Source organism: Odocoileus virginianus, chromosome 2, assembly GCF_023699985.2.
Source record: "Odocoileus virginianus isolate 20LAN1187 ecotype Illinois chromosome 2, Ovbor_1.2, whole genome shotgun sequence".
Classification (NCBI taxonomy): domain Eukaryota; kingdom Metazoa; phylum Chordata; class Mammalia; order Artiodactyla; family Cervidae; genus Odocoileus; species Odocoileus virginianus.
The window spans coordinates 53233094-53254928 of NC_069675.1; the positions used below are offsets into that span (position 1 = coordinate 53233094).

The window sequence follows — 21835 nt, forward strand, 5'->3', positions numbered from 1 at the left end:
TTTTCATTCTGATTAACTTTCTGCAAGTTTTCCTTTTGGTGACTGCGGGATGGTAGTACTTCTTGCTTCTTCGGTCTCCCCCCTGGAGGATGAGGCTAAAAGACTTGTGTAGGCTTCTGGATAAGAGGGACTCATGGTAGCAAAAACTGGGTCTTGCTCTGGTGGGCAGGGCCACACTCAGTAAAACTTTAATCCTATTGTCTGCTGATGGCTGGGGCTGGGCTCCCTCCTTCTTAGAGGTTGACCTGAGGTAATCCAGCCCTGGAGTCCACAGAATCTATGATAGGGTTAATGAATACCTCCAAGAGGGATCACATCCAGAGACACCTCCTAGGACTGCGGCTGCCACTGCTCCTGTCCCATCAACAAGCCATTGCCAATCCACACCTTCACGTGAGACCCTCCAACACTAGCAGGTAGGTCTGCTGCAGTCTCCTGTGGGGTCACGGCTCCTTTCCCCTGGGTCTGAACAAGATTTTGTTCGTGCTCTTGAAGAATGGAGATTATACTTCCCCCAGTGCTGTGGAAGTCCTATAGTCAAATCCCATTGGCCTTCAAAGTCAGATTCTCTGGGGATTCTTAGTCCCTTTGTTGGATCCCCAGGCTGAGAAGCCTGTCGTGGGGTTCAGAACTTTCACAAGAATGGGAGAACTTCTTTGGTATTATTGTTCTCCAGTTTGTGGGTCGCCTACCCAGCAGGTATATGATTTGATTTTATCTTAATTGTGCTCCTTCTACCATTTTGTTGTGGCTGGCTTCTTCTTTGTCTTTAGATATGGGGTATCTTTTTTTTGGTGGATTCTAGTGTCCTCCTGTTGATGGTTGTTCAACAGCTAGCTGCAGTCTTGGTGCTCTCTCAGGAGGAGATTTAGTTGTGTCATTCTTAATACAGTGGCAAGCATTCTACGTCACTTCAGTCATGTCTGAATCTTTGCAAACCAATGGGCTGTAGTCCAAGAGGCTCCTCTGCCCATGAGAATCTCCAGGCAAGAATACTGGAGTGGGTTGCCATGCCCTCCTCCAGGGGATCTTCCTGGATCGAACTGGCATCTCCTGTGGCTCCTGCATTGCAGGCAGCTTCTTTACTGCGGAGCCACCTCTAAAACCAATGCCTTACTACTTATTTTTATTGCCCTGGGCTAATGAGATAGGAACAGAGGCAGATGCTATCTGTTAACTGTAGGTATATTTGTGGTAAAAAAAAAAAAAAAGTGAAATGATGGCATGGTGGACTCAATATTTATTACTTGCATAGTTGGTCCTAATGGTACACATGGTAATGAGCATTTGCCAAAGACAAAAGACCTAGAACTAAAGTAGTTACCACCATGTCTATGTTGCATCCAATGATTTAAGGTCAGAAAAACATCATCCATCAAATTAATATCAATTTCAATTTTATTTTGTTTTTGTTACTTATTTTACAAATTTCTTTATGAATAAAAATACATGCAAACATAATTTCATGTTTTTAATACTACTTGAAGCTGACTCTAAGATTTGGGAGGCTTTTTTGGCTTTCATTTTGGGTTTAAAAGGATTCTACACATGACTCAAGTTTCAAAACTTTACTAATACAGCTGGCCTCATAACAAAAAGAACATCACTCCCATCTGGTGGCAGACATCAAAATTTTGAACATAATCTCAAAACAGAAATTAATCTTAACTCTAGACTAGACACTAGTCAATTAAATTCCTATTTCAAAAGTGACAAACAATATAACTGCCAAGTAATCCAACATATGACATCAATTCAAAGAAGTGCTTGAAACATAATGAATTACTTTTAGTTGTGGGTACCAAACATTAAAAAAAGTACAACTTAAGAAGTGTTAATATTAGGAAAGGAAACCATAATTGTAAAATATTAAAAACACTTTATAGCTTTTCAATTAAATATTAATATATGTCATAAGGTAAACTTCCCAAGGCATAATCTCTTTCAGTCAGTTCAGTTCAGTTCAGTCGCTCAGTTGTGTCCGACTCTTTGCGACCCCATGAATCGCAGCACGCCAGGCCTCCCTGTCCATCACCAACTCCCGGAGTTTACCCAAACTCATGCCCATCGAGTCGGCGATGCTATCCAGCCATCTCATCCTCTGTCGTCCCCTTCTCCTCCTGCCCCCAATCCCTCCCAAGCATCAGGGTCTTTTCCAGTGAGTCAACTCTTCGCATGAGGTGGCCAAAGTATTGGAGCTTCAGCTTCAGCATCAGTCCTTCCGATGAACACCCAGGACTGATCTCCTTTAGGATGGACGGGTTGGATCTCCTTGCAGTCCAAGGGACTCTCAAGAGTCTTCTCCAACACCACAGTTCAAAAGCATCAATTTTTCGGCACTCAGCTTTTTTCACAGTCCAACTCTCACATCCATACATGACCACTGGAAAAACCACAGCCTTGACCATATGGACCTTTGTTGGCAAAGTAATGTCTCTGCTTTTTAATATGCTGTCTAGGTTGGTCATAACTTTCTTTCCAAGGAGTAAGCGTCTTTTAATTTCACGGCTGCAGTCACCATCTGCAGTGATTTTGGAGCTCCCAAAATAGTCTGACACTGTTTCTACTGTCTCCCCATCTATTTCCCATGAAGTGATGGGACCAGATGCCATGATCTTAGTTTTATGAATGTTGAGCTTTAAGCCAACTTTTTCACTCTCCTCTTTCACTTTCATCAAGAGGCTTTTCAGAAAAAAAAAAAAAAAGAGGCTTTTCAGTTCCTCTTCACTCTCTGCCATAAGGGTGGTGTCATCTGCATATCTGAGGTTATTGATATTTCTCCCAGCAATCTTGATTCCAGCTTGTGCTTCATCCAGCCCAGCATGTCTCGTGATGTACTCTGCATATAAGTTAAATAAGCAGGGTGACAATATACAGCCTTGACGTACTCCTTTTCCTATTTGGAACCAATCTGTTGTTCCATGTCCAGTTCTAACTGTTGCTTCCTGACCTGCATACAGGTTTCTCAAGAGGCAGGTCAGGTGGTCTGGTATTCCCATCTCTTTCAGAATTTTCCACAGTTTATTGTGATCCACATAGTCGAATACTTTGGCATAGTCAATAAAGCAGAAATAGATGTTTTTCTGGAACTCTCTTGCTTTTTCAATGATCCAGCGGATATTGGCAATTTGATCTCTGGTTCCTCTGCCTTTTCTAAAACCAGCTTGAACATCTGGAAGTTCTCGGTTCATGTATTGCTGAAGCCTGGCTTGGAGAATTTTGATCATTACTTTACTAGCGTGTGAGATGAGTGCAATTGTGCGGTAGTTTGAGCATTCTTTGAGATTGACTTTCTTAGGGATTGGAATGAAAACTGACCTTTTCCAGTCCTGTGGACACTGCTGAGTTTTGTATTCAAATCCTTTTTTTAATATATGTTATTTTTTCTTTAACAAGGAAAGATATGGAGGTTTTAAATAAAGTTACGATTTTTAAGTTAACTTATTCAGCCACAAAACCTTCTAATAAAGACATGTAAACATTCTTCAAAGTCAGAAAAATAGCATTTAAAAATTAAAATGGGAATTGGTATTTTAAAAACAAAAACAGGAAAATATTTGGAAACAGGTTAACCACATTATACCTAAATTTAATCAAATAAATAAGCTTAATAGAATTCCCGTTGTCTGCTTTTAGTACATTCTTCACTTTCACACAGTGCTAATCCTCTGACAAAGATGAATAATCAACTTATTTCAACATTATAGTATCACCACAGAACCATCCAAATGTATTAATCTTCGAATCTCATGAATAAAACATGAATTAAGGTAGTTTCAATAGTGATATTTTCTGGACAGATGGAGAAAGAATATAATGAGACTTCATTTCATACTTTTTTTCTTTAGGTAAAGTCATATACAAAATATTTTGTAAACAATATAAGAGAGAATATGATATAACATAAAAAAACACATACTGACTTAATTCTCAGAAGTTACTTCATTTCTGAGTATCAGTTTATTTCTCTAATCACTTTCCAACTTTAAATTCTCTCATTTTAAAGCTAAATCTGTTTCCCTGATTTTAAACGAACAGAAGAATTTAACTATCATTGTGAGTCACACATAGGTAATTCCTGTATAAGGACTTAATACAAAATGGGGGATAAAATAAGTTATTTTTTAAAGCATAAAATTGAATTTGTAAATTTTGAAATAATATTTTAAGTATACGATGTTCTAATTATTTAGCTTTTGAGATAAGTATTAACTTTTTAAAGTTTAAAAAGACCTAACTATAGAAGGCATTAGAGCCCAATCTAATAGGGCCCCATGGACATTACTGAAAATAATACAGAAAAAGATTAAAGAGAGCTCCTCTTCTCAGGAGGTTCTTTCCCCATCAGGCCAATTTAGAACAGCTCATTAAACATCAATGGTATTATTTTATCAGATGCTTAGGGTTATTTCTTAAGTTGCATATTCATCTTTCTATAGACATACAAGGAACAAAATGCTAACAAATTTCATCCTATCCTATTGTGATGGCCTTAGCTTCATTAGTTTACTAAAATGTTTAAGGCTGAATTCCAGTAATTTTAGAAGTTTCTCCCTTTGTTATCTTTGATTAAATGTAAAACAAATAATTCTTCTAAATCTACATTAAAATGTTTTTTTTCTAAAAAAAAAAATCCAATGAATCCCTATTTTATACATGGCATCCAATTCCTAGTAATAATTAATTACTATCAAGTCACATCTATCAAGTAATGAAGCCATTACTATCAAGCCAGTACTACCAAGTAATAAAGAACATTGCATAAGAGCAAACATATATTACTATGAAGGACAGGGAAGCCTGGTGTGCTGCAGTTTATAGCATTGCAGAGTTGGAGATGTCTTAGTGACTGAACAACATTACTATGAGAACACTGTCAGACACTTCACAAATCATTTTAATGGACTGTCTCAGGTACCACTTTAATAATATCATGACGTATCCATAACTTACATATGAGGACAGATTAAGTAACATATTCAAGTTTTTGATTCACAATCAAGCCTTCCTAACTTCGAGGCTTGTATAAACATAATCAATACTTCAATGGTGTGAAAATAATTATAAAATTGCAACTTACAAAGCTACAAAATTTAGATAGATTTTGCATCACAAGAATAATGGCCTTCTGTATATACTTTTTAATTACAAAAAGAATATTTACATTTTCATTTCTAACTGTTTTGCATAGACAAAACTATTTTTGTATATTTATACTATATCTGGCTATCTTACCTTATTCTCACATTAATTTCAATGGTACACAATAATATTATAAGAGAAAGATTTTATCTGTCCTGTTCCTATGTTTACATGACATATTCCTTTATCTTAAAAGCTTGATCTTGTTCTTATTTAAAGTTTTTATTAGAAAAGACTACAAAATTCTGTCAAATGTCTGTTTAGTATCCCAGCGTATAATCTATCGAGGAACTAAAATATTTTTGCTTCCTGATAATAGACTATCATTATATTCCTTAAAAAGTCTTATTTTGTTATGAATATGTTAAACTTTTGATACACTGCTGGATGATACCTTCTATATTTTATGTAGAACTTTTTTTGCATTTAAATTCAGAAATAAGATTGAATTATCACTGTTCTTTTTTTAAAGTTATTTTAGAGTGTCTTGAATTTTTAATATAAAAGCTATGTTTCTTCAAGAACTACTGAGGAGCTGTTAAATTTTTTCTACAGTTGAAGCAGAACTTTAAGTAACATTGCAATTATCAGTTCTTTAAATATGAGATAGTATTCAGCTAGACATCCATCTGTTCTCGTGCTTTTTAATAACAGATCTTTAAAAGCTTTCCAATATTTATATGGCTTAATCCAGTTTTCCACTTCCTCTTGGATAAATTTTGGTTATTTCAATCTTTCTAGGAAGTTATTCCCTTCCTCTATGTTTTCATGTTTCCTAGGTGTAGAGTTGTATGTAATATTCAACTATGCTTCTTTTAATCTCTCTTGTTCCTACAGTTCTTTCTGCTTTCCCATTCATAATCTTATGCATTCTTTATATATTTTCCATAATATGTGCCTGAGGGATTTATATTGGCCATGTCAAGAAAGAATCAGGGCTCCCCTGGTGGTCCAGTGGTTGGGAGTTGCCTGGCAATGCAAGGGACATGTAGTGGATTTCTGTTACAGGAAGATCCTACACACTGCAGGGCAAGACACTGCACCACAACTACTTGAGCCAGCACTCACAAGCTGCAGCTACTGAGCCCATGTGCTACAACTACTGAAGCCTGAATGACTCGAGCCCATGCTCTGCAAACAAGAGCAGCCACCTCAAGGGGAAGCCACATGTAGCACAATCAGAGAGTAGCCCTCATTCTTCACAACTAGGGAAAGCCACTGCATGACAGCAAAGCCCCGGCACAACCAAAAATAAATAAATACACAGCATCTTTAACAAGAATCAAATTTTGCATTAATTCAACCCTTTAAACTCACTATTTTAGTGATTCCAGTTTTTATGGTTATTAAATTCTGATTTCTTAGTTTCTTTTGATGTTCTTATTCTAACTTGTTGAATACTTAGTTTTTTCTGGTTTTTCTTTAGTAAAAAAGGCATTTAAAGCTGAAATTTTGTACTAAGCACACCTTTTAGTGGGTATGTATATTTTGTTAAGAAGAGATTATATTTTTCATTAAGTCATATAGTTTGTAATTTCCCTTTGCTTAAAAGAGTTATCTAAGAGTGTGTCCTAATTTCCTAATAAATTTGCAAATATAGTTTTTCCATTTCCTAATATAGTATCACAGAACATGGCCTATTAAAGATTTTTACTCTCTTGAATTTTTAAAAGTTCAGGCATCTTTTTCAAGGTCTAAAATGCATAAGATGAATCTTCTCTCATATGAAATTGCATGATTTCTATAATATAAAATTGTTCCAAAGAGAATCTTGCCATTTCAACATTGTAAGTTAAACATGCACCTTATATACATTATGATAGAAATGAGATGAAGTTTTGTTTACTACTTTAAATAGTTATTGATGGTAAATTCCTGACATTTTTCTTATGACAGTAAATGAATTTCATTGAGAACTCCTAAACTTCTGGTGTTTATTTCAACTCTATCCAGCTTTATATAAACTGCAGAATGGCTACAGGCATCTAGAGTCACTGGATATTTCAGTGAATTTTATTCCATTCCTAAAACTGTAATATATATTTAATTCATATGGGGCTTTGTTTAGGTTAGTTTTCTCTCTCATTTCCACCTTTTTCTTTAAATGTTGAACATGGAGTTTATATCTAATATTACCTTCTCTCTCCTAAATTATTCATATGTCTTCCAAGGATCAATAGTCACATTAATGTTACCCTTAAGATTTCATTCCAGGGATGGGAATGGTGAGTCTTGATAACACAAGCATATTACCGCAAAACAACATTTACAAAAGCCTATCTTAACAGTCACATTTTTGAGAGAATCTTTTTTTAATTTTTTTAAAATCAGTGTAGGAACACTAGTAAGAAAGGTAAACCATTTAGATATTAGGAGACATTGGAAAAGTGTTAAGAATAGTTACAGTGCTAAGTCACAGTGTGAAATTCAGCAAGACTTTGTAAGTATTTTCCTCTATTAAGTGAAAAAATATGAATTAGACTATTAACTGTCTTTATTTTCAACAAATATTTTTAATGTATTACCTTTATTGACAGAAGAATTTGAAATGACTGGATTGAAAAATACATGGAAAAGTCTGGAATTTTTAAATGTAATCTTAGATGTGTTGGTCTTTAGATAAGTTAACTACAAGAGCAAATATCTAAAGATATGAAAATTTTAAGAAGAGACAGTTTATGTGTAATATTGTGCTTGCCCATGCTAGATTCACTCGTATCCTTCTCACTGACTTATACAGTATTGGTTTATGACCAGTATGAACCTGAAATACAACCATCAAGAAAAGAAAAATGGAAACTACATTTAATCACCACGAGGCACTGTTCTAATTATTGCTTCATTTCATCTGCATGATAAGGGGTAAATATATTGGCATGTAATCTAAAGTGAAAATTCCAAAACTAGAAAAAAGTAATCTGTGTTTGTAACCCATCTGACAGAACTACATTTCAGAGAAGACCAACCACAAAGAAGCTCCAACACCAGGCTTTTTCAAGCTATGTATGATGAAAGGTCAAATATATGTTATTCTAAAAGTGCATAAACCAAAGATTTTTAAAAATACAAGACAATGAATAACCCCAGAAATTTAAAGATTAAAAAGTCCAAATTTTATGATTAGCTTTAACATTCATAAAATTACTCTATAAAACTATCATAAATTTTTCAAAGCACTTTAAGTATCTGTGCTTATTGCTGTCCAATAACAAATAATTCATGGATCAGTCTTAGTCCACAAACCACAATTTCAGCAGCCAACATACTCTCAAATCTAAGAGTCTATCAGTATTAGGTGTTTCTTGAATAAATCTGTATAGCACTAATAAGAATCATGACCAAATTAAAAAAGGGCATAAATCTAATGAAATGTGTCAACAATTACAAACAAACATGTCTACTTCCTAATCCCTAGAACCTGTGAATGTATTACCTTAAATGGCAAATGGGACTCTGCAGAAGATCTCAAGATCCAGAGATTATTTTAGAATATCTGGGTGATCCCAATATCATCACAGGGGTTCTTATAAGAGGGAGCTTCCCTGGGGGCTCAGATGGTAAAATAAATCTGCCTGGAATGCGCGAGAAAGGAGGGTTGAAGTCAGAGGTCAAGATATGATGGTAGAGCTGAAGTCAGAGGGAGAGATTTAAAGGTGCTAAACTGTTGGCTTCAATGACGGAGGAAAACACCACAACCAAGGACACAGGTGCACTCCTGATGCTAAAAATAGGAATGAACTTCCTCCTTATGGAACACATCCCTACCAACATCTTGAGTTGAGGACCTTGGACCCCTAGAATTGTATGATAATAGATGGGTGTTGTTTGAACTACTAAGGTTGTGCTAATTTGTCATAGTGGCAACTGGAAGCATATAGGCAAACAGATCTTGGTTCTGGCAAGTAGGGTGTTGCTATAACACCTATCTGAAAATGTGGAAGTGGCTTTGAAATTGATGGTAGGCAGAGGCTGGGAACATTTTAAGAAGCATGATAGAAAAAGCCTAGATTACCTTGAACAGAGAGTAAAATATGGATGTTAAAAGCCCTGCTGGTAAGGACTCAGAAGGAAGTGAACAACATGGTAGAGTAAGCTTTTATCATTTTAGAAATTATTGAAAGCATTATAAATGGACAATTAAAGGAGGGCTCAGAAGGAAATGAAAAACATGCTATTGGAAAATGGAGGAAAAACAATATTTGTTATAGAGTAGAAGAAAGCTTAGCTGAATTGCTTCCTACAATTATGTAGAAACCAGTTATAAGTGATGACCTTGAATACTTAGCTGAGAAGATTTCCAAACAAAGTATTGGAAGGAGTGGCCTAGTTTCCTCTTCTTGCTTATAGCAAAATGTGAGAGGAAAGAAGCATATTGAGTCAAGAATTATTGGTACTTCCCTGGTGGCCCAGTGGTTAAGACTCCATGCCCCTATTTCATGGGGCATGGGTTCAATCCTGGGTTAGTGAATGTAAGATCCTGCCACATGCCACAAAATGCAGCCAGCAAAAAAATTTTTTGTTAAGAATATTAAGTTGAAAGGAACCAAGACCCAATAATTCAGAAACTCCTCAGCCTAGGAGGATTGCAAGAGGTGTTAAAATTAGAAGTCTCAGTTTCAGGAAAAAGTGGCTCTTGAGAAAAAGTCAACTTTGTGTCTAGATAACCTTTGGTTAGTGCTTTGGAAGGATTAAAACCTTGGTATGTTCATTCACACAAGGAGCTCTTGGAAAGATTGGACATGGGATTATGGATTCCCTCAGTGATTTCAGCAGAGGACAAACTGTAGATTTTTCATGGATAACCTCATCTCCAAAGTATCCTGTTTTCTAACAGAGAAAATCCCAGATATATACGAGAGAACCACAGGTTTCTCAAGAATGAGAAATCAGTTGAAATACTGACAATATGAACTGAAAAAAAGAGAGAGAGGAATTTCAAAAAAGCTGTGTACTTCAAGTTACACAGGCAGGAAATATTCAACTGAAAATACATGCTATCTTTCATGAAAAAAGAATAATGATTCTTAAAGTAAAGAACCAGGCCCAGAAGGCAGAGCCTTGAGCCACAGAGGATTATCACCAAGCTGGGAAATCTAATTGAGTTTGCCCAGTTGGAATTCTAAACTTCCTGAGACTGGTAACCATTTTTTTTCTTCCACATTCTCTCTTTTTAAATGAAAATGTCTACACCTGTTATCTTATGCTTGTCCCACAATGCATTTTGAAGGCATATGATTTATTTTCTAATTTCACTGGTACATAGATGGAGAGAAATTTTGCTTGAGGAAGGAATATAACTAGAACCTTGATGATAAGCATGAGAATGCTCAATTATGTCTAATTCTTTGCAACCCCATGGACTGTAACCCATCAGGCTCCTCTGTCCATGGAATTCTACAGGTAAGAATACCGGAGTGAGTTGCCATTTCCTACTCCAGGGAATCTTTCTCACTCAGGGACTGGAACCATGTCTCCTGTGTTTCCTGTACTAACAGGTAGATTCTTTACTATTTCACCACCTGGGAAGTCCCTATCTAGAACCTTACTCATACCTACTTTAGAAGATTTAGATGATGAGATTTGGAAATTTTTAGCTGATGAATTTCAGATGAGATTTTGTCCATGTTCTAATCCTTTGAAAGTATGAATATGCTACCTAAAAATGGAAAGAGAGACTTTTCAGATGTGATTTGCTCAAAGATCTTGAGATGAGGACATTATTCTAGAGTATCTGTGTGGGCCCAATGTAATCATAAGGGTCCTAATAATAGGGAGACAGGATCAGATATGAGGACATAAGCAGAGGTCAGAGTCAGAGAGAGATTTGAAGACGCAACACTGCTGGCTCTGAATATGGAGGAAGGGGCCAAAGAAGGGAATGGCCTCTAGAACATGGAAAAGGCAAAGAAACAGATTTTCTACTCAAGCCTCCAGAAGGAATGCTTCTTTACCAATATCCTAACATTAGGACCTCTGACTTCTAGAGCCATAAGATAATAAACTTGTGATGCTTCACGCCACCAAGTTTACAATAATTTGATATAGAAGCTACAGAAAACCAATATAAGTGATCTCTACCCAATATAAATGGTCTCTACTTAATTTGACATGACATTTCTCTACAAATATACCCATAAAATCTTGAATTTTAACTTTCTGAAATACTTAGTCAATATAGCAAATAATATGCTTCACAAGACACACTAAAAATTAATTTTTAAAATTTAAAACTCCAGAGGATGTTTTTCTGTTAATGACCCTCATGTGGAAATGTGACAACATAAAAATGGAACATTTCATCATTTCAACATGATGAATTTTCCCTTTTAAACTAAAGACAAAGTAATTCAATAAATATACTTCGTTCTTAAATAGTCAATAGAGTTCTTCCTAACTGCATTAGCATCTGAAAGCAAGCTAGGCATGATTTATTTAGACTTTGAATCCATTATTGCAATTGAGGGTCCAAAGACTTCACCAAAGTCCCTTCTTTAATTATCTCATCAACTTAATTTCAAAAGTCACATGAAAACTTTTGTAAAAAGCATTCCAAATCTTACTGAGAAGAAAAAAAAAAAAAACTGTCCACAGTTCGGGCAGGAATACATATTAAGTAATTAGCAATGTGGCATGATTTATTCATGCTTAAGGACCTTCACGTTCTTTGGAAAGTCATGATATAATCGCAATAGAAATATACACAGGTAACAGTATTTCAGAACATCTCTTACCTGTGTAACGAGCGGTTCCAAAAGCCTCTCCACTGTTAGGGTCCGGATTTCCAAACTTTTGGGGTCCCATTTTAAAATGATGGGTGAAGTTGCCGAAGTCATGCTCCCTACAGAAACACACATTATCCATTAGAAATGATCACAAAAATAATGTGAGCTTGGGGGTTCAAAATGAATGAGTCACCAAAACTTAGAACATACTTGAAGATTACCTGTCTGGTTCAACCTCATCAAGTTAGAGCTAGGGAAATCAGAAAAGTGAAGCCAGGGAAATCAGAAAATGTGAAGTGGTAATGTCAGGATCAGATTGAAAATGGGTATTTCTTAAGGGCACCTGTCTACATTAGACAAACTTTTGGGGCCCAACTGATACTGAAATATGTCACTCACTCAGTGTTTAGTACACATATCCACCTGCTATATACTGGGAAGGAGATTCCCAAGAACCCACCTGCCAAAGTAGGAGACTCGGGAGATGTGGGTTTGATCCCTGAATTGGGGAGATTCCCTGGAGGAGGGCATGCAACCCACTCCAGTATCCTTGGCTGGAGAAACCCACAGACAGAAGAGCCTGTCAGGCTACAGTCCCTGGGGTCACAAAGAGCTGGACACAGAGCTGAAGCGACTCAGCACATACACACACATTTGCTGGGAAAGCCTTGGTGGTTGCCCTCCTGTACCTGTGGTTTCAAGGCAGAAGTAGCAGAGGCTGGCCATACTTATGCCTCAGTGTGGCCTGTGCTGTGATCAAGGAATACAGAGAAGGCCACCGGAGAACTGAGGAAAGGACGTCAAAGTCAGTCACCAAAGGAGGTCAGCAAAGACTTTAAAGAAGTACAATAAACTCATCATGACAATCAGATGAAAGACCCCAGGTCATAACAAAAGGCTTCTTTGTTTTTGTCACATAATTGACCACTGAGGATACTATGCTTCCTGGAAGAGCTGAGTTTTATTCTCTTAAATAGGACAGATATCTTACAAAATGAGTCGCAATGATTCTGAAAATTAGCTTGCTGCTATTTACATACTCTCTGATTACTCACTGCATTTACATTCTTGTCCCATAAAATGAGTGTCTGACAAGGTTATTTATTTCATTCTACAACAATCCTCTTCTACCTAAGAACCACGGGTGTGCAGGTAGCAACCTTGCACATATCAAGTACATGATTTCGTCCCAGCCTCAAAAGAATGAATTAGACATTCTTTTAGGCCTGTGCTTCTCACTGAGAAATTGACTGCTCTCTGATGAATATGTTTTGACAACTAACCACTGGACAAGCAACCTTAGATTGTGCAAGGTGAATCTGAATCATTTCCTTTAATACCATCATAAATCAAACTGTTCATAGCTGTTCTCTTCTGAATCAATGTCCCCACTCCATTCCACTCTTATAAATCAATATAGATGATTATTTCTGTTAGAATTAACACTACAAAAAAGGTCTATCGCAAGAGGCACATGTCTCTTTACTGCCCTGCTACAGCTAGTCCTTTTAAAACAGACCTAACAAATTTGCTTCAAGAAAAAAAAAAGGCGAAGATGCAGTGTGCTGGTATTTTACCTCTCTCCAAATGCCATGTTTTAAATAAACTAAACATAGCAATCCAACCATATAGACCGATTTAGACTTGGGTTCCTTCACAACAACAATAGTTGGCACAGATATGCTGCCTATCCTCCAAAAACCTAAAAACACTTTACACATTTCCCATTCACACTACCAACTGCTACATAGCAGCTCTAACATGCCCAGAATTCTGCTGTTAGGCAGCACACCTTCCTGTGTTGTGAAAGGATGAAAATGCCAGATTCTTTCTACCCACACAGGATACCTTCATCCTTGTCGAAGCCAGTCCTACCTAAGTAACCCAGCTCTTTGTTGTTTTTGTTGTTTAGTCATTAAGTCATGTTCAATTCTTGTGACCTCATGAACTGCAGCATGCCAGGTTCCCTGTCCTTCACAATCTCCCAGAGTTTGCTCAAATTTATGTCCACTGAGTTGGTGATGCTATCCAACCATTCATCCTCTGTCATCCCCTTCTCCTCCTGCCCTCAATCTTTCCCAGCATCTCTTAGGACACAATGATTTCCAGTCCCCAAGAAATTCCCTATAAATTTCTTCCCAGCTCTGATGGAATAATAAGTGACCCCAGTAATGATGATGCACAAGAAGGCCCTACAGGAAAGACAGCTGGATAACTTGTAGTGGAGTAGTGAAGTCATTTTAACACAGTAGTGAAAGGTAGTAAGGAGACTATGCAGAGAACCACCACTATTACATGAGCATGCTTGTGCATGTAAGCTGGTGGACCAGGAAGGCACACAACATCTTTATGCATGTTCTGATGCATTACTAAAGAGATCAACAAAAAATGCTTATGTGAGAAACAAAAATGCTGGGGCACTTACGTTAGAGACACTAATCTAGCATGCATCAAGCAAAAATGGGAGATGCTGAAAAAAGACTTCAAGGCAACTGTGAACCAAGAAGCAGAATTAGAGCAGAGCCTTGGATCCTGAAGGTCAGAAGACTTATAAATCTAAAACTGAAAGGACAAGAGTGACCAAGCAAATCACTGGACTCAATTTATTCCTTTGGGGATCAATCTTTTAGTTTGACACAGGCAAAATCCAAGAGCAAAAGGCAAGGAAAGGTTATATGATATTAATTTGTTGAAGGGGAAAACCTAGTCACAGAAACGTGTTCCTCTGTGTAGAATAAGCAAATTGACTTCAAATAAGAAAGCAAGCGAATAAATGAAGTGTGCAATCATACACCAGCCTCTCACATTCCAAAGGAGCATGTCTCAAAACCATACTAGGCATCCACACATTTAATGCAGACTGTTTTGCCCACAAAAGAGATTCCATATAAGAAAATATATATTTTTCAATAATTTAAATTCAAAGAAAAAAATGACATATTATAGTTGCTTTTGGTAGGAAAATTAGAATATTGACTGGAAACAAAGAGTGACAAAAAGGGGTTATAAAAAACAGAAGACAATAGCATTGTGCTTGTCCATACACCACAATTTTACAAGCCCGTGAACAAGCTCTAATCAATTTATTCAATCTGTGAGAAAATATTCTTGAAAAATGTCAATCTGTATATCCATAAAAGGTGATAAAACAACCTACATAGTAATAACTTAGATAACTTCAGACTTTCTCCACGGGGGTAAGGAAGAAACATGCATCAGGGTGTTAGCAGCCATTCATCACTCACAAACAACAAAAAACATGACAAAGAGACTAACAGAGTAAAACAAGCTCCCTTATGAGCAGCCAAAGGTCAAGTCCTTTGCTAATTAGACACTGTCCTGATAAACAGAAAATCTTTTGAGGTGCCTGTGCCAAGGAATGCCTTCAAGTGACATGTATGTTGCTCTAATGCATAATTCACTGAAGAAATTCCCCTTTCCAGACTTTTCTCGAAAAATGTGTTTCAGCCCTCTGCCTAAACTTCCTGAGTTCTCACCATTCCTTCTATTGTTCTTCTGTAAAACAATGGTCCAGGACAACTGACAGTTGCTCAGGAGCCCACCCAAACCTGCCTTCCCTCCATAGAACTCCAGCTTCAGGGTCCTTTCATGGATTTTTCTCTTTACCAATACTGAGTGAGCACTACTGCCAACAAACTCTGTGAGGCTCTTTTCAGAAGACAAGTTAGCTTTGGTTAACAAGTAAAGTCATGAGAAGTTAATGACTAATACTGGGCTTATTCACCTATCTCTATATGTAGGCTATTGACTCAGCTACCTCACCTAAGGTTCAGTTTCATCCTGTAAAACAAAAATAGTAACAGCCTTATATAATTTATGAATTTATTCTGAAAATCATGACACTGCATATACAAATACTGATGGGTTTACTTCTTTGCCATGTTTTTGTATGATTATCATCCTAGCCAGTTCAAGATATCCATTAGGGTGGGGGCCAAGGCAAGAAGCTTTAAAACAAAGTTTTGGTTGAGAAAGTGAGAGATGTGAAAAAGTGAGGGAATTTTCTAAGTTTCCTCAAGAATCAAGCCTGGATCCACTGAACTTACTGTTTCTTCTCTGAGTATTAGAAATACTGGCTAATGATCTGACATTGTTATTATTTGCCATTTACAGATAGGTAGGCTGAGGCATGAAACAGTTAAGAGATCTACCCAAGGTCACAAATTTTGAAACTAAACTGCCTGGCTTCAGGCTCTGTGCTCATAAGCCCCATGAAGCATTATGCTTCACTTATAAAGACGAATTCCTGGGCTTAGGTCTATGCCAGCATCACCACAGTGCTTCTGAACCATGGAGGGGAGACAGAGACATAGACAAGTGCTCAGGGCTGGTGCACTGGGATGACCCAGAGGGATGGGATGGGAAGGGAGTATGGAGGGGGGTTCAGGATGGGGAACACATGTAAATCCATGTCTGATTCATGTCAATGTATGGCAAAAACCACTACAATATTGTAAAGTAATTAGCCTCCAACTAATAAAAATAAATGAAAAAAAAAAAGGAAAATCCAGGAGCTAACCACTTCTGGAGAATGAGAGAGAGAGCGAATGCAGAGGAACGCAGAGGAATGACAGATGAGATGAGGGGGACACAAAGGGCAGGTGCCTTGATGCACATGGGGAATCGCATGGGAAATGTGCTTCACTTCCTGGTGAAGCAGAACAGTTTCCTTTAGACACTTTGAACCCTGGGGCAAGAATGGGATGCTGATGGTGAGGCTGGGCCACCTAGGGAGCAACACAGCACCTGGGCAAAGTCAAGAGAAAGACCTTATGATGACTTATGCCAAGTAAACAGAATTTTGGTCCCCATGACCTCATACCCTTTGTTTTAAACTTGTGATTATGTTATATTTCATGGTGAAGAGGATTTTGAAGATATAATTAAGGTTTTAATAAGTGATGTAAGTGAAGTCACTCAGTCGTGTCCACCTCTTTGCGACCCCGTGGACTGCAGCCTGCCAGGCTCCTCCGTCAATGGGATTTTCCAGGCAAGAATACAGGAGTGGGTTGCCATTTCATTCTCCAAGGAATTAATAACCCTTAAGGTTATTAATAACTGGACCTTAAAATAGGGACATGACCCTAGATTATCAATGTGGCCCCAATGTATCACTGAACACTTAAAACAACTTCCTCCTGGCTGGGGGTAGAAGAGGCAATCATTGAGATGCAGCAGACAAAGACATCAGGTAGGGCAGAAGAGACAGGCAGAGGGTTTCAAAGTGTGAAAGGGACTCGACCCACCACTGTAGATAGATGAAAAACATGAAAAGAAATGTGGGAAGATTCTGGAAGCTAAGAGTGCACCCTGGTTGACCTCCAACAATGAAAGAAGGACCTCAGTTTACAACTACCAGGTACTGAATTCAGTCAAAACCCTGAATGAGGTTGGAAGTGAATTCTTCTCCAGTGCCTTCAGTGAGGAATTCAGTGCTATCAACATCATGATTTCAGCCTTGTGAAATGCTAAAGAGAGACCCAGACACATCTACCTGGGCTTCTGACCTTCAGAGAATACAAGTAAGAAGTCTGTGCTGTTTTTAGCTGCTAAATGTGCTTTTACAACAGCAATAGGAAACTATGACAGGTGGCTGTCATAGTTGTCAAATTTGTATGTGTATCATATCACTTGGAGGGCATATTCATACACAAAGCAATCCAGAGAGGTTTTGATTCATTAGGTCTAGGGTGAGTCTGAGAAACTGCTTTTCTTTTTTTATCCTTGCACTTGTAACCAGTGCCCAGATTATTCTACTGGTCTAGGAATCACACTTGGAAAACCACTGTTCTGATCACAGTCCACGGCCATGCATACCAGGAGGGAAGCGGTGATCAGGAAGATGTGGGGTATCTCTGTGGAGACCCTAGGACCAGTAATAATAACACTGCTGTTATTACAAGTATCACTGGGATCATTATATCAATACTTTCTGGATGGTATTTATGCTTTTTAGGGAATCCAATGCCTTGAAGCGATTCTTAAAGGGAAAATGAAATGGCATATCAAAATCATTTCAGTTTTTTTAAACCACACGTACACCAACCTCCAACATCCCCAAAAGTTCTCAGAATTTCCCCAGAAGATGCCTTTTCTAATTAGTATCCCTGCCATAGTAGTGATCCCTGTGAAGAATGTAAAGTAACAGTGAGAGAGAGCCACGACCCTCAGTTCAGCAAAATCAGAAATGAGGGTCCAGGAATAATTGCTTAATAGAGAATAATGTTTCCAAAGAATCAGTTCCTAAATATTTTTATGTTATTTGAGGGCTATGAAAATAAATTTTTCAAAAATGCAATCTGAAATACAATAGTTACTCTCATTTTTTGTTGTATTAGTAAAGAAAGTTACCTCTAACATTCAGCCCCTCTATTGTAAGAGGGACTTTTTCTAGAGTTGAGAAGAGTATGTGTGCATATGCATCTCAGACAGGAGTAGAAGTTGAGAAACAAAAGCAGAGAAGGAGGCATCTCATCTGATTAAAAAACCCTCAGAGAATAAAACGCACACTGATTCCTACCTGCATCAGCACCAGATCTAAACAGAGAGTGACCGGTATTCAGCACTCTTCCTGGTGGTGCTCTAACTATGGAAATAACCTGGCTCCTAACTTGAACCTCTTTACCTGAAATCTCCATCAATATCCATACGGGACTGCTGTGAGAATTATATGAGTTATGTGTGTAGAACATTTGGCAGAGTGGGGAAGCATAGCCTAGATTCTTAGGATATGGTAGCTACCTCTGCTAACACTCCCGGTGGCAGCAGCAACAGTAATAAATGGTAGCCATATTTATGGTAGGAAATAAGCTGGGAAACTCCTGCTACTGATATTCCACCATTAACTTTGCTCAATTTCAGCTCATTTCTTTTCCTGTGACTATAAGGAGGCAGTGTGTCGCCCATCACTGTCCTCAACATAATAAGCATTCAGAGTCCTTGCTCAGTGAACTGACAGGTGACCCAAGATGCAAGTTGCTGTTGCAATTAGAAGATCCATCACCATTTTTAATCCCAAACTGAGGTGATGTGTAATTTTCAACTGCTCTTTGCTGTCTGCAGTAGGAGAGAGTGGGGTAGTTATTTCTGACACTGTCAAAGTTTAGCACAGCCCTCAAGTACTACATCTGCAAGACCTCTATGTATGGGAAGCTCACACCTTTAACAAATCACTGAAAAAAATACTGCTGAACAAAAGCATCACTCTAATAATTTCAAAAGGTTGTAATAATAATACATGTCTAAGCATAAATGCCTATAAATTATACCTTAATATTTTAAGCAAATATTAAATAAGTATTAAACTATTAAATTCTCTTCAGAGCCTCTTTTTTAATTCTACCCAAATAAACAAAACATCACCAAAAAGGAATATAAGAATAAAGCTTCACAGCCTAAAAGCTGTCAGGATGACAAGTTGAGACTAATAATATATAGCCTAGAGCTTGCTGATTAAAAAAGAAATATCCATGTCCATATCTCACTGAAATGAGTTTTTACACTTACAATAGCATACTCATAAAATTTAAAACTATGTGCCAACTTAATAGAAATTCATTACTCCTGATGTATGCTAACAGAAAGCCAGTAATTTGAAATTCAAACTGAAAACTAGTATCTGTCAAATTCATTTCCTTGCTTTTCACTACATTCATAGTCTCATCATTTAAATTCATTTTCGAGCATAAACAGACTCAATCTACTCCTAAAGTATGACTTGCTTTCCATTTGGATGTGAACATATGTGATACCCAGGTAGGTAGTGCTCATTGTATATGCTGTTAGGTTTCCAAAGTCCTAACAAGGACTCGATTTTTCTAAACAAAATATATCTGACCAAAGGTCAACTACACTATTCTACCTATTCTACCTATTATTCTTCAGCAGCATTTCAATTCTGATTTAGGTAACAGATTCTGAAAACTGAAAATAATAACTGTTACTATTTCAGATAACATATTTTGAGAAATTATAGTCCAAAAGTAACATCAAATTATTTAATAGGAACACATTATTTAATTGGCAATTAACTTATTCTCTGTCTTTCTAACCTCCTGTAAATTAGAAATCCATATGCAATGATTATATAATGTTAATCTTCATAAGAATCTCAACATTTCATATTCAGATTACAGCAAAATAACCATAAACTGCTCCCTTTATCTTTCATTTTGATGTGCAATGCAGCCCAAACTAATTTTCTGAAACATTCCCTTTGTAGAACAAAGTAACTGCTTAATTCTCTTTTCCAACAATTCCCAAGTTTTTGTAACACTGCTGTCACTCCACTTTTTGACCATGGGCTACTGGATCTTATGTCATTAACGGGAGCCTACTGCTGAAAACAGGTCTGGAATACATTATAACGCAGGGTTTATGCCACTTCCCAAAGTTCCCACCATACTGTGTTCCTTCTCACCCTCCAAAATCCAGACACTGACATCTTCACATTGTCATAAACTCTAAATTGCTACTGGATTTACAGTCAGTAGCAAATGATCATACTTTTTTTTTGTTAACAGGCTCATTGCCAAGAAACTGACATTAGTTTTAAATAAGGTTATAAACTTAGATTTTAACTAGATTATAAACTCATTAAGGCACAAATCTGTATAATAGTGTATTAGATCCTTCATAAATGTATGATTAAATAGAAGTATATAAAAAATGGCCCAAATACTTATCTAATTTTTTTCCAAATATCAACTTTTTATCTTTTCAATAGTGGAGTGCATTTCCTAGAGAGTAGTAATTTTTGAAATATCTTTTGGACATATTTTTAGATATAGGCCAGTACTCCTTAGAGACCTAAAACAAGTGATATCTTGGTATGGCTTAGGGAACATAAATTTATATTTTATTTATAAGCCATTTATGTTATATTTGGACTTGCTTGGTGGCTCAGATGGTAGAGAATCCACCTGTAATGCAGGAGACCTGGGTTAATTCCCTGGATTGGGAAGAACCCCTGCAGAATGGAATCGCTACTTACTCCAGTACTCTTGTCTGGAGAATCCCCATGGACAGAGAAGCCTGGCAGGCTACAGTCCATGGGGTCACAGAGAGTCAGACATGACTGAGCAACAGATACACACACATTAAAAAAAAAAAAAAAACTATGTTATATTTATATTTATGCTTAATTTAAATAAATACCTATGGTTTTTATGTACATATTTTTACTCAATATATTCATTTTTAATTGGAGGATGATTGCTTTAAAACATTATGTTGGTTTCTGCATATAACTGGATCACTAGTTTTTATTTATTATGTTTTAAATCTAGGTGTCATTTTCGTTCAGGAAAAACTAACCCCGGGGCTTCCTTCAGCAAAGCAGTGAGCCCTTGGTATTTGACTGCTGAGATCCATGTGGCAAGTTTTTTGTGAAGGATGGGCCAACAAGCTACACAAGTTGGCCCACAACAGCCCTTAGGAAATATTTCTTCTCCTCATTGACCCAAATTGCCTTTTTTCCCCAAGGCCCAGTGTCTTTTCCTTTCTCTGAATTCCATCAGTATTCCATCTAATCAGAACAGCTAGTGCATAATATTCAATTTGAATACAAAATGTCTTGTGTTGCTGTCTCCTTGCTTTATATAAATTTGTCCTCTCAGATACACTCAGCAACAGGGAATTTGCTCCCTTTACAATGATTAGGACGGTACTGAACATTTAGTAAAGATGCCAAGTTCAAATCTCATAATCAAATACAAACACTCACACATAAAATGATTCTAGTTAAAATACAATACTAGTGCTTTTTTGCAAAAAGGGACATTTTCTACTCAGAACACGGTAGTTCAGATATCACTTATCTGAAAAACAGAACCCAAAGTGATTTTCCTTGCTCAGAATGCTTTCCATATTCTAGCAGAAAGGGCAAATCACATATGCTCCAATTCCCCCTTCCTTTATCCATTTATCCAACTATTCACTTAATTAGGGTA

General features: G+C 37.1%; 1 protein-coding gene and 1 long non-coding RNA gene across 10 annotated transcripts in view; one reads left to right on the top strand and one right to left on the bottom strand.

Annotated features, from left to right (window-relative positions):
* CTNNA2 (catenin alpha 2) overlaps nt 1-21835 on the bottom strand; it is a 1320632-nt gene that overhangs the window by 1138471 nt on the left and 160326 nt on the right. For all 9 annotated transcript variants that reach the window (XM_070479775.1, XM_070479805.1, XM_070479797.1 and 6 more), the window contains exon 2: nt 11874-11980. In XM_070479775.1, the coding sequence (XP_070335876.1) occupies nt 11874-11975 (102 nt within the window). In that variant the 5' untranslated portion in view covers nt 11976-11980. The remainder of the gene's footprint in view (nt 1-11873; nt 11981-21835) is intronic.
* LOC110151829 (uncharacterized) lies at nt 613-21405 on the top strand. Its single transcript, XR_002318172.2, has 3 exons — nt 613-699; nt 17245-17407; nt 21173-21405. It is a non-coding gene; the product is annotated as an uncharacterized lncRNA (long non-coding RNA).